Source organism: Tachyglossus aculeatus, chromosome 3, assembly GCF_015852505.1.
Source record: "Tachyglossus aculeatus isolate mTacAcu1 chromosome 3, mTacAcu1.pri, whole genome shotgun sequence".
Taxonomy (NCBI): Eukaryota; Metazoa; Chordata; class Mammalia; order Monotremata; family Tachyglossidae; genus Tachyglossus; species Tachyglossus aculeatus.
The window spans coordinates 99,503,057-99,521,429 of record NC_052068.1 but is presented as its reverse complement, the minus strand read 5'-3'; the positions used below and the strand labels follow the sequence as shown (position 1 = coordinate 99,521,429).

The 18,373-nt window shown below is 45.8% G+C and overlaps 1 protein-coding gene across 1 annotated transcript in view; it reads left to right on the top strand.

Annotated features, from left to right (window-relative positions):
• The window catches only part of DNAI1 (dynein axonemal intermediate chain 1), a 195,462-nt gene that overhangs the window by 6,955 nt on the left and 170,134 nt on the right, over positions 1 to 18,373 (top strand). The window contains exons 2-4 of the mRNA XM_038743923.1: positions 12,292 to 12,330; positions 15,107 to 15,205; positions 16,902 to 16,982. Of these exons, the coding sequence (XP_038599851.1) occupies positions 12,292 to 12,330; positions 15,107 to 15,205; positions 16,902 to 16,982 (219 nt within the window). The remainder of the gene's footprint in view (positions 1 to 12,291; positions 12,331 to 15,106; positions 15,206 to 16,901; positions 16,983 to 18,373) is intronic.

Sequence of the window (18,373 nt, the reverse complement as noted above, 5' to 3'; positions counted from 1 at the left end):
GGAAGCTCTAATGCTGACTTACGACCAGGACAAGTCATGGAGTCTACCTGGGACAAATCCAATATTACCTTAAAAACAAAAATTGCAGAATTCACATGTTTTTAACAGCTCTAATGAAACTTGCCACGTTAGCAAATTCCCCCTTTGTTAGTTGATTACTAAATCTTCTTGTTGCAATTCAGCAAGGAGGAACTAGAAAAGCAATAGGTGGAATTGGGCCACAGGGTTGTTTCCGGAGATTTCACACTCTTGCAAGACTCCTGATTGGCTTAGAAGTTTAGCTGATTGACAGCTGCTTCCCAGAGGTGTGACTCCTCCCACTCTGCTGCAAGCCTTCTTGGACATGGCAGACTCTGCCATGAGACTCCTTGCGTTAGCAACACAGTTGAAGAGAGGGACAAGTTCGGCCTGGGAAGTTCTATAATGTGGATAGTCAGGAGCCCAAATAATAATAATAATAATGACGGCATTTGTTAAGCACTTACTATGTGCCAAGCACTAAGTGCTGGGGCAGGTACAAGGTTACCAGGTTGTCCCACCTGGGCCTCACAATCCCCGTTTTCCAGATGAAGTAAGTGAGGCCCAGAGAAGTGAAGTGACTTGCCCAAAGTCACACAGCTGACAAGTGGCGGACATGGGATTAGGGCCCTCGTCTTCTGACACTCAAGCCCAGGCTCTTGCCATTAAGCCATGCTGCTTGACTCATGGAGGGGAGGGGAGTCTTGGCTTCAGAAACATTAGTCCTGCTCAGCAGATTTGTGCCAGACAAGGAACTTTGGAGGGGAGAAATGCCTTCCAAAATAATGGGCAACATGGAGTCAATTTCTTTATATACTCAGACTAATTTTTGCCAATAGCCTTATGGTGGGTGAGCTCTCACGCCTCTGAAGTGCTGACGTTCTTCGACAGACAGTAGGTTTGAGGATTGGACGGGTCTGCTGGAAGGTTTTTAGTTTCCCCCTTGGCCTTCAAGCTGAACCATCCTTCCACCATCCCGCTATTTGCCGGAGAAATTTGATGCAGATATATTGTTTCTTGGTAATATAAATCCTTTGTATTCTAAGACGTTGTTGCTGCTTATGGGTGTTAACTGGTGCGTGGGTGGCCTCAAGGACTGGTGTGCGAACAATAATTCCCCCTGCGTATCCTTAAATTTGGGACTGCAGCTGCTATTTACGGAGGCTGGCAGCGTTTGCCTCTCTGATTTTGAGTCTCATGTTCTCCCTGACATTTGGGCTTTAATAAGGCAACTCTGCTCCCATATGCCCCCTCCCCCCACATTGCTGATGCTGTTCTACAGGAATCCGGTAGAACTCACCTATTTGAAAAAATAATATTGTAAAGTGTTTGGCTCAGATGGAAGGTCAGCTAGCCTATACGTCCGTTGCAAAAGGTTGAAATGCATTCATGCCAGTCGGAAGTAGATTTTTTGCCTTTAATTACCCCTTTCTGTGGGCTAATTGCTCTTGGCCTTTCAAAAATGGAAACTTTGATGCTGGCAAAGTATTTAGTTTCAAAGTGCTGCTTAATGGAAACCTGAAAGTGTGTTTAAAAATAAAGACCGATACCACGGAAATGTCAAAGGGAGAGTCACCATCCTGGAGACCCTCTCTGCCTCGCCTGCTATTTATACATTCCAATGAGTCTCTCATGCTGAAACAATCCTACTATCACAAGGGAAATTTGTGCTGTGGAAAAGGATCAGTCCAGCGTCCTGAATTTATTTTTTTAGTGATATTTGGTAAGCGCCTACTATGTGCCAGGCACTGTACTAAAGCACTCCATTAGATACAAGATAGTCAGGTTGGACACAGTCTTTGTCCCACATGGGACTCACAGCCTTAATCTCCATTTTACAGATGAGGTAACTGAGGCAGAGAGAAGTTAAGTGGACTTCCCCAAGGTCACACAGCAGACAGCTGGCAGACTTGGGATTAGAACCCAAGTCCTCTGATTCTCAGGCCTGGGCTCTTTCCACTAGACCACATTGCTTCTCTATAAATGGATAAATTCCATTTATCCATTGTATGGGCGTGTTTGCAGGTGCTTCTTTGGAAATATTACAGGATGAAGAGATTGGAGACCTGTTCTCTGTGCGTTTGCAGGCTTTACTGACACTGTCCATTCACTCATTCATTCCATTGTATTTACTGAGCGCTTACTGTGTGCAAAGCAGTTGGGAGAGGTACAATCTGTGCCTTCCTTTCCAGCTGGTTCCCTATCCCAACCCTCCTTCAGACCCTAGACCCCCCAGGTTGAGGGTTTTGATAAATGAGGGTCTGGCATGCTTCCGTCTCCCTGCTATGGCACCCTCTTACCTGCCGCCACCACTCTGCAGCTTGAAATGATTGCCCCAGGTCATGCCGGGATATTTTGGTTCAGATCGGCTGGCCCCTACAGAATAATCCGTTTTCTCTACAGGCTGTGCTCTGAATTGTCAGGTGTAACATTTAAATGAGTCCCAAATCACCCAGATTATACCCAGGGCACCAATTTTTGTTGTTGTTGTTTTTGTTTGTTTTTGAGAAGCCCAAAAATAATTTCCTAAGAACTCAAAGTAGGTTTGGAAATTAGGTAAAAGGACCCACAAGTGAAGCAGTGTGGCCTAGTGAATAGAGCACAGGCGTGGGAGTCAGAAGGACCTGAATTCTAATCCCAGCTCCACCACTTTTCTGCTGTGTGACCTTGGGCAAGTCATTTCACTTCTCTGTGCCTGTTACTTCATCAATAAATTGGAGATTAAGACTGTGAGCTCCATGTGGGACAGGGACTGTGTCCAACTAGTCATAATGATAATAGTAACATTTACCGGAGACAGATCTTTTCCATTTCTATGGGGATTTAATTCCTGTTCTGCCTCTTCCTTAGACCGTGAGTCCCATGTGGGACAGAGGCTATGACCTGATTATTTAGGATGTACTTCAGCACTTAGAAAAGTGCATGACACACAATGATCACAATTATTATTATTTCTAGACTTTTAATGGAATTATTTAAGTCCTTAACATGTGTCAAACACTGTTCTAAGTGCTGGGGTGAAACCAGTTGATTAGGTGAGTCACAGTCCCTGGCCTGCATAGGGTTCACAGTCTAAGTAGGAGGGAGAACTGAGGCACAGAAAAGCATGGCCAAGTGGATAGAGCCCAGGCCTGGGAATCAGAAAGACCTAGGTCTAATCCCGGCTTCTGCCACTTGTCTGCTGTGTGACCTTGAGCAAGTCACTTCACTTCTCTGGGCCTCAGCTACCTCATCCGTTAAGTGGGGATTAAGAGTGTGAACCCCATGTGGGACAGGGACTGTGTCCAACGTGATTTGCTTGTATCCACCCCAGCGCTTAGAACTGGCGCATAGTAAGTGTTTAACAAACACCACAATTATTATTAAATGTCTTTCTCAAGGTGACCTGACAAGCAATCGACAGAGCCAGGATTATTCATTCTAGGCCATGCTGCTTTTCAGACTTAGTTCTGCAGAACCTGGTTGAAGACATAGCTGTGTCTCTATTGGAGGTGGGAATGAGGCTGAAGGGAGCTCAAGTAGAGACAGGAAGCTTATTCTGGTGTTACGCTCTTCTTGGGAACTGCATTTCCCAGAGGAGATGACAGTGAAACTCAGGCAGAACTCTTCAGTTCAAGAGAAGGGCTTCAGATGGCCTTCTTCTTCCTGGCTTCCGGCTAACATTCTCAGCCAGGTGAGGGTTTTTTTCATCTCCTCCACATGATAAAGCCTTGTGTCTTTAGGCCCGTGACAGCTCTGGATTTCTAAAATTTCTGCTGCTTTAAGAAAGTTGTCTGTTCACTTTTTATAAGTATGGTCTTTGTTAAACACTTACCATGTGTCAAACCCTGTTCTAAGCACTGGGGTAGGTACAAGTTAATTAGGTCGGACACAGTCCCCATCCCACATGGGGCTCACAGTCTAAGGAGGGAGAACAAGCATATAATCCCCATTTTACAGTTGAGGAAACTGGGGCATAGAGAGGTGAAGTGACTTGCCCAAGGTCACGCAGCCAGCATTTCGGAGGGCAACTGGCAGAACTGAGATTAGAACCCAGGTCCTCTGATTCCCAGGCCCATGCTCCTTCCACTAGGCACACTGCTTCTTTGTACTTCTGGAAGCCTTACTGAACTCTCCCTTTCCTTCCTGCTGCTTTTTTTTAAATGGCATTTATTAAGCACTTACTATGTGCAAAGCACTGTTCTAAGCGCTGGGGAGGTTACAAGGTGATCAGGTTGTCCCACGGGGGGCTCACAGTCTTAATCCCCATTTTACAGATGAGGTAACTGAGGCCCAGAGAAGTGAAGTGACTTGCCCAAAGTCACACAGCCGACAATTGGCGGAGCCGGGATTTGAACCCATGACCTCTGACTCCAAAGCCCAGGCTCTTTTCCACTGAGCCACGCTGCTTAGGCTACGAGCCCCATGTTGGGCAGGGACTGTGTCCATCCTGATAAGATTGTATCTACTGCAGTGCTGAGAACAGTGCTTGGCACATAGTAAGAGCTTAACAAATGCCACAGTTATCACTATTAGGTCTCTTGGACTTTCCCCTTTCCCTGTGTATTAAAAGGAAATCACCTTGTCTTAAATTACTGTGGTGTTTAACATGAACAATGGATTTCTCCCTCCCTCCTCCATCAATTTTGGTAGATCTGCTTTGACTGTTTGCCATGTGGATTAAGATTAGGACCTTGATCTGAGACACTTTAAATAGCGCAGAGGCTAACAGAGTTAAAACAGTCTTAAGCCCTTGGGTCACTGAACTGTTAGGTTCTTTGATAGCTCTTTTCTTTGGTTCAAGGACTCTGGATTTCATGAGGTTCGGAGAACCGCATACTAAATCGTGTGACTTCTTCAGGCCCTATCTGCTCAATTCCTGTCCTCCATGAGGTCAGAGTTCTTCCGCCCTTGGCAGCACTCCCAGAAACTCCTGTGACATCATCCAGCTGAGCCCAGACTCTTCGGAAATGACCGCCCATGTCGACCCCAAGGACTCCTGGCTTTTCGGGTGAAACTTCAGAGGTCTTTAATCTCTCTGTCCAGAATTACTTGGAGAGGGCAGGGACCTAGCTGCAGCAGAACAGCCCAATTGCTACCTAGCAGTGACCTCTTGGATCCATTGGTTGTCCTGGCAACCATCATTGTGCTTTTGCTGCTGCCCACATCAACATGCCCACCTCCCATAGCTTCCTAAGAACTCCCTCCTCAGACAAGAAGGAAAATTAAAATCACATTTCTTTTGTGGGGGAGGAGGTTATACCTTTAAATCCAGTCTTATATTAACATGTAAGCACCTTTTATGCAGGGAATGTGTCTTGTGTTCTTATTGTGTCTTCCAAGACCTTAGCACATACTGTACTGTATCTAGTAGGCATTCAGTAATAATAATAATCATTATGGTATTTGTTAAGCGCCTACTATGTGCCAGGCTCTGTACTAAGCACTTGGGTGGATACAAGCAAATCAGGTTGGACAGAGTCCCTGTCCCGCACTGGGTTCACAGTCTAAATCTCCGTTTTAAAGATGAGGTAACTGAGGCCTAGAGAAGTGAAGTGACTTGTGCAAGGTCACATAGCAGACAAGTGGTAGAGTTGGGATTAGAACCCATGATCTGAATTCCAGGCCCATGCTTTATCCACTGTGCCATGATGCTTCCCAGTAAACACCATTACTACCACACAACATTAAAAAAAAGGCCTCAATCAATCAGTGGTATTTATTTAGTGCTTACTGTGTAAGAGCACTTTACTGAATGCTTAGGAGAGTACAATCTAATGATATAACAGAATTGGTAGACATTTTCCCTGCCCATAATGAGCGCACAGTCTAGAGAAAAGTTCCACTGTATTGCGGACATAATTTGCTCAACTGTTGCCAGGGTTTTTAAATGGTATTTGTTAAGTGCTTATTATGTGTCAAGCACTGTTCTGAGCACTTGGGTCATTACAAGATGATCAGATCTGACACAGTCCCTGTCCCACATGGGCCTCACAGTCCAAGTATTGAATCCCCATCTTACAGTGGAGGAAACTAGAGAATTTAAGTGACTTGTCCAAGGTCACACAGCAGGCAAGGGGCTGAGGCAGGATGAGAACCCAGGTCCTCTGACTCCGTGGCCCATGCTGTTTCCACTAGGGCATACTGCTCCTAGCTGTCCTCTGAATGAAGATAGGATTGTGGAAGTTAGGACTTTTCAGCCTGGAAAGACACAGGCTGAGAGGAAACATGATTGAAGTTTACACAATTAGGAAAGCTGTGAACAGGACAAACATTGAATTACCAATCACCAAATCTCACACCAGCAGGGTGACAAGGCATCCGTTGGAGTGTGAAGTTGGTGGGTTCAAAATCAACTGAGAACATTTCTTCCCAGAGTGGGTGGAAAGCATATAGCCTCGTTTCCCACAGGAAATTGAGCAGGCAAAATAGATCAGCAATTTAAAGAAGAGTCTGGATAAATCCATATTTAAACGGTATAAACTGTTCACTAGAAAGGAAGTCAGGGAAGTAGAAGAACAAGTTAAAGTGTTCTCTCCCTGTTCCCATCCCAAACATTTTGAACATGAGACTTCCAGTAGGTTCAGTCGGCTGCTGGGAGAATTTTCCTAAAAAATACAACAAGAAACCTGGACTTGGTAGAAGAATACACTTTATACACCTCTGGGAATCTCTTCTGACTCAACAGACTCCGAGCATCATTCAGAATCGTAGAGACTGTCATTCAGGGAGTTCTGTATGCTCATGTCTTAGAGGCAACCCATCCAAGGAGCGCAAATGATTCCCTGCCAATTCACCGACCTGGCCAGACTTCATGGGCTAACGAGGGTCTGGAACTTCCTTCCCCTTCATATCTGACAGTCCACCACTCTATCCACCTTCAGAACCCTCCTAAAATCCAAGAGGCCTTCCCTGATGCCATTTCCCCTCTCCCGCTCTGCACTGCCTATGCACTTCTCTGCCTCTTCCCCTATCTGTAATTTATTTTATTATCTGTCTCTCCCTGTGGACTGTAAGCACCTCCTTGACAGGGTTCCTATTTACCAACTCTCTTGTATAGTACTTTCTCAAGCGCTTAGTACAATACTCTTCACTCAGTGCTCAAGGAATACCACTGATTGATTGCTTGGCTGTGGAGTGGAGTTGTTTTTGAAAGTGAAAGTTTGCCTTGGCCTGCTTATAAGAGATCTATCTATCTACCTATCTATCTGTAAGTTTCAGTTCTATCACGGGCTTCCACTGTGACCTTGGGCAAGTCACTTAAGTCACTTAGAGTCACTGAAACTCAAGACTTAAGCTCGTTGTGGGCAGAGCACGTGTCTGTTTATTGTTGCATTGTTCTCTCCCAAGCGCTTAGTACAGTGCTCTGCATCCAGTAAGCGCTCAATAAATACGACTGAATGAATGAATTGAATGAACTTAATCATCTTGGGCCTCCTTTTCCTCATCCTTAAAGTAGGGATAAGATAGATCATCAGCCTCATCTGGGATAGGCCCTGTGCCCTATCTGGTAACCCCCAAAGCTTGATCTGTAAATGGCGTTAGAAAAAAGAAACCAAGTGATTCAGAAACATCCATGAATTCTGCTACATAACTTGTTTTGGGAGGTAGTGTGGTTCAGTGGCTAGAACATGGGTATGGAGCCAGGAGAACTGGATTTTAGACTAGTCTGTTGTGTGACTTCAGGTAAGTCTCATAACTGCTCTGATTCCTCACCTGTTAAATGAGAATAATATCGGTCTTTCCCCACCAAATAAAATAATCGATTCCCTTTTGGAGAAATAAAAGGGCTCCACCAAACTCAAAGTATTATTATTATCATTCTTATTCTTCCCTGTGAGTGGCCCCAACCTACCTTTGTAGTGAAGGAAAGTATGGTATCGCTTCATGAATGACGGCAGTGGGGTGTAATGGAAAGGAAATGGGTTTAGGAGTCAGGAGACTTGGTTCTAGTCCCAGTTCTGCCACTGGTTTGCTCTCTGACCAAGTTACTTAATATCTATGGACCCCAGTTTCTTCATCTGTAAAATGGGGATGATAGATTGAAAGAGCACGGGCTTTGGGGTCAGAGGTCATGGCTTCAAATCATGGCTCCGCCACTTGTCAGCTTGTCAACTTCTCTGTGCCTCAGTTACCTCATCTGTAAAATGGGGATGAAGACTGTGAGCCCCCCGTGGGACAACATGATCACCTTGTAACCTTCCCAGCGCTTAGAACAGTGCTTTGCACATAGTAAGCACTTAATAAATGCCATCGTGATTATTATTGAGATTCCTTTTGGGACAGGGATTATGTTCTCTCTGGTAACTTGTGTCTTCCCCAAGATTTCTATTCACTTCACCTGGCCTGTCTGCTTTAGTGATCTACTCGGTTTTAGCCACTTAAACATTTTCTTTATGCTTAGTCTTCTCCAACCGAGACTTCTCCAGCAGCCATCCTAGCAATTGCAAGACTCTGTGGGGACATAGCTGTGAGGAGAGCAGCATGCTTCTTGTAAGCTCCTTGTGTCTACCAATTATGTTGTATTTTACTCTTTCCCAAGTGTTTAGTACCGTGCTAGGCATACAGCAAGCACTCAACAGATACCAATAGGGAAAGGAATTGCCACTTTTCCTTTGGCTCCTCGTTCAGTCCACTGACTGTTAATACAGTGGATTAATGAGAATCAATAAATTACAGAGCACTAGCTACAGAGCACTGTACTAAAGTGCTGGCTAGGCTGATATTGCCTGTATCAGGGTTGAGTGCAACTTTTCATGTTGGATAGCATTATGCTTTTTATAGGGTGCTAATTAAAATATGCACAACTGCCAGAAACAATTACACTCAAACTGTCTTGGCAAATCTTTCACTGCTAGATAAATGCTTCTAAAGACATATTTTTTCAGGGCAAGGGGAAGATGATCTTGTTTCCTATTTCCCATTTAAAGCTGGCAGCTCAAACTTTGATGGCGTCTAAAACTCTGACAATCTGTTTTAAATTCTGTTGCCTGTCATATTAACCATCAGAATTATTCTTTAAAGGCAAAGATTCCTTTAAAACACAAGTCTTGTGGTTATTGCTTTAAGATAGCCCAGCGAAGCACCCGAATCGTGGTCCCATTGAGTTACTGTATCCCATGGCCGTGAATTCTATTCTCTGTCTTTAATCATCATTATCATCATCATCATGAAGATTTGAGGCTGGGAGTTCAGACAGTGCTGATTAGATGGCCACCAGGATATCACTGACCCCAATCCCAAAGGATTTATGTAATCCTTGAGAAGCAGTGTTTCCCAGTGGGTAGAGCACAGGCCTGGGAGCCCGAAGGACCTGGGTTCTAATCCCAGCCCTGCCACTTGTCTGCTGTGTGACCTTGGGCACGGCAGTTCACTTCTCTGGACTTCAGTTACCTCATCTGTAAAATGGAGATTAAGTGTGGGACATGAATAGTGTCCAACCTGATTCGCTTCTGCTAATTTTGTTGTATTGTACTCTCCTGTGCACTTAATAACATAACAGACCCAATCCCTGCCCACAGAGAGCTTGCAGTCTAGAGGGGACCAGCGCTTAGTACAGTACCTGGCACATAAGAAGCACTTAATAAATACTAAAAAAAATTAAAAATCATTATTGAAGCTGTTTTAAATTTTAAATGGCTTCTTCTAGCATCTGTTTTCTATATTAAGCCTAGTGACCTCCTGAATTGGTGATCAGTCAGTGGTATTTATTGAGTGCTTACTATGTGCAGAGCACCATACTATTACTATTAGATGGCCACCAGGATATCATTGACCCCAATCCCAAAGGATTTATCTAATCCTTGAGAAGTAGTGTTTCCCAGTGGGTAGAGTACAGGCCTGGGAACCCGAAGGACCTGGGTTCTAATCCCAGCTCTGCCACTTGTCTGCTGTGTGACCTTGGGCACGGCACTTCACTTCTCTGGACTTCAGTTACCTCATCTGTAAAATGGGGATTAAGTGTGGGACATGGAAAGTGTCCAACCTGATGCGGATTACTATTTGGTTTGCAGTTTTAAAGGCCAGATCATGGCAGGGATCATGGCAGAGTTGGCCAACTCTGTTATTTATAGAAAAGCAGTGTGGCTTAATGGATAGAGCATGGGCCTGGGAGTCCTTCTGATTAATCCCGGCTTGCCACATATCCTGGCTGCTGTTTGAATTTGGGCAAGTCACTTCACTCCTCTGTGCCTCAGTTACCTCATCTGTAATATGGGGATTAAGATTGCGAGCCCTGTGTGAGACAGGGACTGTGTCCAACCTGATTAGCTTGAATCTACCCCAGCACTTAGTACAGTGTCTGACACATAGTAAGCACTTAACAAACACCAAAAAAATTGTACTCTCCTAAGCACTTAGCACAGTGCTCTGCCCACAGTAAGCACGCAATAAAAACCATTGAGTGATCGATCGTCATTCACATTGGTTAGCTACCGTCCAAAGCTAGGAATGGGGCCAACTCGGAAGTTGAGAACACCAGAGCCTTACCCGGCTGGCCTCCCTAGGTCAGCTAGCCCGGAAAGTGCTGGACATCCCATGAATGCCCCAACACCAAACATTTGTGGTAAGCCCACAACAAGCTGCCATGTTAGTGACTATTTGTGGGAGATAAGGGAGAGACTTTGCAAAGGTATGATGGGCTTTACTTGAGGGCAGGTGATTGCGGGCCTCAGGGGGAAGAGCATTGAGGGAGATGGGGCTTTCTCTCTCTGTTCTTCCCAGTATTGGGCCTGGACCAATCAATGACGGCTGCCTAAGGCAGATAACAGGTGGTTGCTTTGAAGCATCCAGTCTCTCAAGAGGCACAAAGGTTAGTACCTGCAGCAGAAGCATTGACAGAACGGGCTCCTTTGACCACAGACTGGTATTGGACCCTTGGTGGAGTGAGCGAGTGTGTGTATGTGTCACTCCCTTGCCCGCTGGTAAACTAAGTAAAAAAACTTTCCACATTAACCTTGGATATCAGAGGAGTGGTTTGACTTCTACTACGTGTCACCGAGGCCCCCCCGGTCCATTCATTCATTCATTCAGTCATTTATTGAGCGCTTACTGTGTGCAGAGCACTGTACTAAGCGCTTGGGAATTACAAGTTGGCAACATATAGAGATGGTCCCTACCCAACAGCGGGCTCACAGTCTAGAGGGGGAGACAGACAACAAAACAAAACATACTAACAAGATAAAATAAATAGAATAAATATGTACAAGTAAAATAAATAGAGTAATAAATATGTACAAATATATATACATACATATGTACATATACATACATATGTGAGCCCCCCGTGGGACAACCTGATCACCTTGTAACCTCCCCAGCGCTTAGAACAGTGCTTTGCACATAGTAAGCACTTAATAAATTCCATTATTATTATTATTATTATATATACAGGTGCTGTGGGGAGGGGAAGGAGGTAAGGCGGGGGGGATGGAGAGAGGGAGAGAAAGGAGAGGGCTCAGTCTGGATAACCTCCCCAGTGCTTAGAACAGTGCTTGGCACATAGTAAACGGTTCATAATAATAATAATAATAATAATGGCATTTGTTAAGTGCTTGCTATATGTCAAGCACTGTTCTAAGCGCCGAGGACTGTTCTAAATGCTATTATTATTATTGTTATATAGAGACGGTCCCTACCCAACAACTAGCTCACAGTTTAGAACTGATCCCCAGAGAAGCAGCGTGGCTCAGTGGAAAGAGCACGGGCTTTGACATCAGAGGTCATGGATTCAAACCCTGGCTCTGCCAATTGTCAGCTGTTTGACTTTGGGCAAGTCACTTCACTTCTCTGTGCCTCAGTTAACTCATCTGTAAAATGGGGATTAAGACTGTGAGCCCCCTGTGGGACAACCTGATCACCTAGTAACCTCCCCAGCACTTAGAACAGTGCTTTGCACATAGTAAATGCTTAATAAATGCCATTATTATTATTATTATTAATTAGTCCTCCTGATTACGTGGCCAAAATATGCTGCTCTAAATTGGCTCACTTGGCCTTCTTGCCCAAAGTTAAATGAGTATTCGGGTCAGAAGCCACACTTCTGGAGAGCGGGAAGACGGACGCGATTTCGGCAGACATCCCAGGAAGGCCCTGGTTGGTATGAACCAGGGGCTCGTGACAACATTCCCTTTGACTGAATTGAGAAACAGTTATCCTCTGGAGTATTAATTATTTCAATCATATTTCAAGTGTCTCTTGTCAAAGGCTCAGGGCACTAGGAAAATGAAATCATTTCTTGAATACCATGGATTGATTACCCTGTTGAGCTTGATTCATTTTCTATTTCTTCCTCAGAGTTTTTCTGGAGCAACGGGAAAGAGTTCCCGAAAAAGGGTAAGTAACCCAACCTCTCCGAGCACCCAAAACTTTGTAAGATTCTTTATACTCTACCAGAGAAATGTAAAGTCTGTTTCAATTGAATGACAGTCATTGTATTTTGCATTACATTTAAATCAGTTTAACAATTAAGTGTTGTCTTGATTTTCCAGTTAACAAAGGGGATTTGATTGGCAAATTGGAGGATAAAAATTCAAGAAGCAGCATGGCCTAGTGGATAGAGCATGGGCCTGGGAGTCAGAAAGACCTGGGTTCTAATTCTGACTCCGTTAATTGTTTGCTGTGTGACCTTGCGGGCTTAACTTTCAACACCTCAGTTACCTCATCTGTAAAATGGGAATGGAAACTGTGAGCCCCATATGGGACCTGGACTCTGTACAACCTGATTATCATGTATCTAGCTCAGTGCTTTTTATGGTGCCTGGCACATAGTAGGTGCTTAACAAATACCATAAAAAATAAAATTCCAATACATTTAAGGTAAATCATGAAGTTGAAAGATCAGGACTCTTTAGGAATAGGGCAGATTCCCCAACCTGACCTGAGGTCCTACTTGGGAAGAGCCATGGTGGGATTGTAGTCTGCTGGTTACTCAGTGGTACTGGGTTGGGAAGACATGTTGGAATAGACACTATGAGGCTTTGGAGAGTGTTCCAAGTCTTGGGATTAATTAGCATGGTGGCCCTTTGCCCTCATTGCGGGGCGAGGGTTGGGCAGACAGACGGACGGAGCGCTGAAGTTATGGTCCTCCCTTCCCGGGACTCAGTTTGCCCCCAGTGAATTGTCAGGGTGCTGACTGTCTGACATCCCCCCATCCCAAACCAGTGAAGTATCTCCAGACTGTAAGGCTCGAGGAGTGGGGATCGAGGTGAAGAGTGGAAACTCTGTTACTTCTTACAGTTCCAGACACGGCATCATTCCCTCCGTTCTGGAATTCTAATTCCAGAATTCTAATTCTAAAGCTGGCTGGGTACAATGAGCTGAGCTCCAATAAGGAGAGCCTGCAATTTCCTTGTTCTCTTTCACACTTTTGAGTTATAAATAAATCCTGATTGATCGATGGATTGATATAGATGTCCCAGGGCTGAGCCCCAACAACTCCAACGCAAATTAAGCATTGGAGACACCCACGAGAGTTGAGCATTGTAAGTGACCAAGTGCTCTCCGCTAAACGTCCCAGAATGTGCAGTGTCACAACCACAGTCTAAATAAAAGTGGCGGCCTGTGGCTTGCAGAGGGGAGAGGGAGAGCAGGAGTGTCAACAATAGAGCACCTGTCAGTCTCAGCCAACCTGCACGGGGGGCAGGGAGGGCAAATGGGGGGCCGAATCTCCAGAAAGCCATGGATGCCGTCCCCCCGCCCCAAGGGTCTGGCTCACTCAGACCACCCACCCTGTGCCATTATGACCAGGGAATTGAACCCAGCGAGGGAGTCCGATCATTTCACAAAGGGGAGAACACTCCTTGCATTGAACAGAGGGAGGGGCATCCTCACCCACCCTGGAGGCACCACTTCATAGTTGGGGTGAGTGGAGGATGGCAGAGGTGCTGTCAGTAGGAGCAAGGGTTAGGTCAGGGTTAGGATAGGAGCAGAGAAAGGCTAGGTCAGGGGCCTGAGCAGAGGCAGGAGCCAGGGCAGAGGTGGGGTTAGGGCGTGGGCAGTGCAGGAGTGGGCGCTGGAATAGGGCAGGAGCAGGGCTCTGTATTTATTTTCCAATACTTAATAAATATTACTGTGACAGTATCTGTTTATTTTGATTGTGTGTTTATTGTTGTATTATAATCTTCCAAGCGCCTAGTGGAGTGCTCGGCACACAGTAAGTGCTCAATAAAAATGATTGAATGGATTGAATGAATGAGTGAATGAACTCTTTCGATTGTATTTATTGAGTGCTTACTGTGTGCAGAGCACTGTACTAAGCGCTTGGAAAGTACAGTTCCGCAATAAAGAGAGACAATTCCTGCCTACACCATACTTACTCAAGTACTACTATTTTCCTTTCCTCTCTTTTTCTCTCTCTCCCTTCCCTTCTTCTTTCCTTTCCTTTCCCCGACTCTCTCCCATGCCCACTGGCAGCAATACCTGTTGCTGCAAAGTAGCCATACAACACGGTGATGTAATCATAATAACAATGGTATTTGTGAAATGCTTACTATGTGCCAATCACTGTTCAAAGCACTGGGGTAGATACAAGGTACTCAGGTTGTCCCACAGGGGGCTCAGTCTTAATCCCCATTTTACAGATGAAGTAATTGAGGCACAGAGAAGTTAAGTAACTTGCTTAAAGTCACATAGCTGACAAGTGGCGGAGCTGGGATTAGAACCCACGACTTCTGACTCCCATTAAGCCACGCTGCTTCTAATGTGATTCTAGTATCTGAGTGTTTGGAAGAGTTTGCATTAAAAAGATAAGTAGCCCAAATCCAAACTCCAAAAGGCAATCGGAGGACATCTCTGCTCCAGGGGACAGTTGAGGAAGAAGTGAAATGTTTTATTGTAATATTGTGTTAAAGTTTGCAGTTCACTCTGAAACAAGATGTCAAATAAGTGTCAAAGTGAGAAAGTTAAGGGGGGTTTTGGTGTTGGGTTGGCTAGGAAGTGGCTATAGATGTCATCTGCCCTTTCCGAGAGTCTTAGCTGAACTGAGCCGCCCAGGCCTTGTAAGAGCCAGTGGCATCGGGTGAGTGGGCAAAAGTTGAGCTAAGGGAAGTCCAGGTTAGGGAGGAGTGTTGACCTCAGTGTCCAGGACCGTCTTCTGCGCTTCCTCGAGCAGGATGATGATGCCGGGACAGAAATAGGCGAAGGGGCGGAGGAGTGGACCCAGGCCAGAACGCTGCTCAAACCCCTGGACCAATTGGAATTGACTGACGCTGTGAGTAAACCCCCTTCTCCTACAGTGATCTTCCATCTGGCTCACCCCTTTCTCTTTCTTCCAGGCGCCCACACAGCCTTCTCTGTTTCATGCTGAGTTCTTTAGGGGAGCCATGCTGTCCCCTGCATCACTCCAAGGCATCTGGCATGTCTTGCAGCCCAGTGATTATGATTCTCGGGAATGGCCCATTTTTCTGGCATTAAGAGGGGGAGGAGAACTGCCTCATTTGGCTCTGTAGGGGACTCTGCAACTCAGACGGGCAGCTCCCTCTACCATCCGAGGGTTTGGACTGGCATGTGGGACCTGGAGTGGTTGGTTTGTACCAGCCTGGCTCTGACCAGGCAGTTGAATGTTTTTCCCATTGAGGAGGCTGAGTCCAAGCCACTCACCTTGCTGGAAACTGCTGATCCCTTTCTCTGGTTGGGCTACCTTCTGGGCAAGCCTCCCTGCCCCCATCTGGGAGCTCAGAGCTGTGGGTTTCTCCAGGAACATTGCCTTTCCCACAGATCCTTGTATTCCCCCCCAGCGCTTAGAACAGTGCATTGCACATAGTAAGTGCTTAACAAATGCCATCATTATTATTAAATCCATTTCACTACTGAATCAGGAATCGTTCCTTGTCAGTATTCAACTTCCAAGTTCTCTGCATCATCATTGGAGCCAAAAGAGAACCTGATTGTAAGAGCCAAATTTAAAGTGGGGTCTCTTTCATCCGAGAAGGATTTAGAAGATATTTCTGTTTTTCCCAGAATGACTGTGGAGTTGCTGGCTGCTGCCGCACGGCAGAAGCCAAGTGTTGCAGGGAGCTGGAGCTGGGCTGCTGGGTGGCTTTGGTCTGGGGAGGACAAATTGGGTGAGGGGGACTTCTTCAGTCTCCGATTCTAACTCTGCGAGAGAGTCACATTCCTCGGAGTCTCAAACAAACCTTCCCACATCCTCCAACCGCCCCTTGGAGAAAATGAAGAACCACCTCTGACTCGTGTCGTGCATTTCATATACCATCACTGGGTCCCCCTCCTGCTAAGGATTCAGAGGCCCGGGAGTGAGGGAAGATGGAAGGAATCCTCTCTGACTGCACTGCCCATGCAGCCTTCATGCCTGTTGTCCTCAGTCAGAGAAGCATTGTGGCATAGTGGAAAGAGCACAGGATTCTAATCCCAGTTCTGCCACTTGCATGCCATGTGACCTTGGGCAAGTCACTTCACTTCTCTGTGCCTCAGTTACCTCATCTGTAAAATTGGAATTTAATCCTCCTCCTCCTTAGACTGGCATCCTTATGGGGGACAGGGACTGTGTCTGACCTGATTCTCTTGCATCTACCCAGAGGTTAGAACAATGCTTAACACTTAGTAAGCACTTAAGGTACCAGAAAAAAGAGATATCCAGATTGTTCTGTGGACACAACTAATGAGACTTCTGCATTCTGCAGAGTTGTTAGTAATTGACTTCTCTTTGCTAAGGTGGTTATGGCCTTTTCTGAACAGTGAGCCTTGCCCAGTCAGATAAGACAGACCTGTGGATCTTCAGTTTCTGAGAGTGAAGAAATCCAGTTCTACCAGTATTGAAGCTGGGGCTCAGTAACTGGGCAGATATGAATGGCCCAACCTATTTCTCTTGTTTTTATATTATCCATCCCAAGCCTTACTTTGAGGTGGAATGGAATTCCATTCATGACTTGGTGTTTCCATTTTTATAGGAATTAAAAGAAGAATTCACCCGAATCTTGACAGCAAATAACCCACATGCCCCTCAGAACATCGTGAGGTACAACTTCAAAGTAAGCGACCCTGGCTCTGTCACCTTAGAGACACAGGGAATGCCCTGTGGGGAGGGGAAAGTTGGCAGTGGGGCTGGGTGAGGAGATGGCGGCAAGGGCAGATTGGAATTGGGGAAATTGGAGTGCGTTTTTGGGTTCCTCTCTGGTGGAAGCGTGTGGGGCACGTTAGGGTAAGTAATGTGACAAATCATCAGGTAGAGCGAGCCAGAGAACCAGCAAACCTGTCATGAGCTGAGACTAATCCAATTCTGAGGGGCAGGTTTGAAACGGTCGGGTCTGGCCTGCTCCTTTCGGGGGGCTGGCCACCAGAGGGTTCCTACCATTTCATCTCAGGGACCCTGGCCTGGTTTTAGGGATCCTCTAGCATTCGACTTGCCTTAGGATGGCCCAAGATGGTCCCTGTGGGTCCCTAAACTGTCCCAAGAGCAATCCAACCCTTTGACTGCTGTGATTGCCATCACCTGAGCTAGCATTCTGCAAACCAGCAAGAACATTGCTGAAAGGGTACAGAGAAGGGAAGGAGGCAAATGGGGTGAACCCGGAATCGTTGCTTCCCAAGAGGAGGGACCACCCACTGAGGCTTAATGACGATAAGTCCAAATTAACAAAAAGAAACTCCTCTTCATCCAGTGTCTGGGAAAGACTTGGAATTTGTTCTCACAGAGGTTGTGCAGGCAAAAAAAAAAAAACTATCAGAAGGCTTCAGAGATCCAGGTACATTCATGAGTAAGTGGTCCATAAATGGAAGAAAAAGTCAGGGGTGTAGAGGGAGAAGTTAGGGATTTTTATATGGCCCATTTCCCGACTGTAGGATGGATCTCCAAGAGGCCAATCGACATGCTTCTTCCAGGAATACAAGAGCTACATGGCCTAGTGGGTTGAGCACGGGCCTTGGAGTCAGGAGGACCTGAGTTCTAATCCCTGCTCTACCACATCTGCTGTGTGACATTGGGCAAGTCACTTAAATTCTCCATGCCTCACTTACCACATCTGTAAAATGGGGATCGAAACTGTGAACCTCACATGGGACAGGGACTGTGCCCAATCCGATTTGTTTGTATCCATCCCAGCGCTTGGTGCAATGCCTGGCACATAGTAAGTGCTTAACGAAAGCCATAATTATTACTATTGTTGTTATTATTACCCCAGCATTTAGGATAGTATCCAAAGTACAGTGAGCACCTAACTAATGTCATAAAAAAGAAGAAGAATCTGGCACCTGTGTCAGAGACTGAATCCTGTGATGGATAGATAGCATCACCGGTCTGATGCAGTAACAGTCCCGACGGTCCCCTGCCTTCCCAGCCAGAGGTGCCTTATAGCCATTTAAAGGGACCCCACTTCTGTGCCCATCTCCTAAACTCAGGCGCTGCCATTCCTGGCCACCAGCA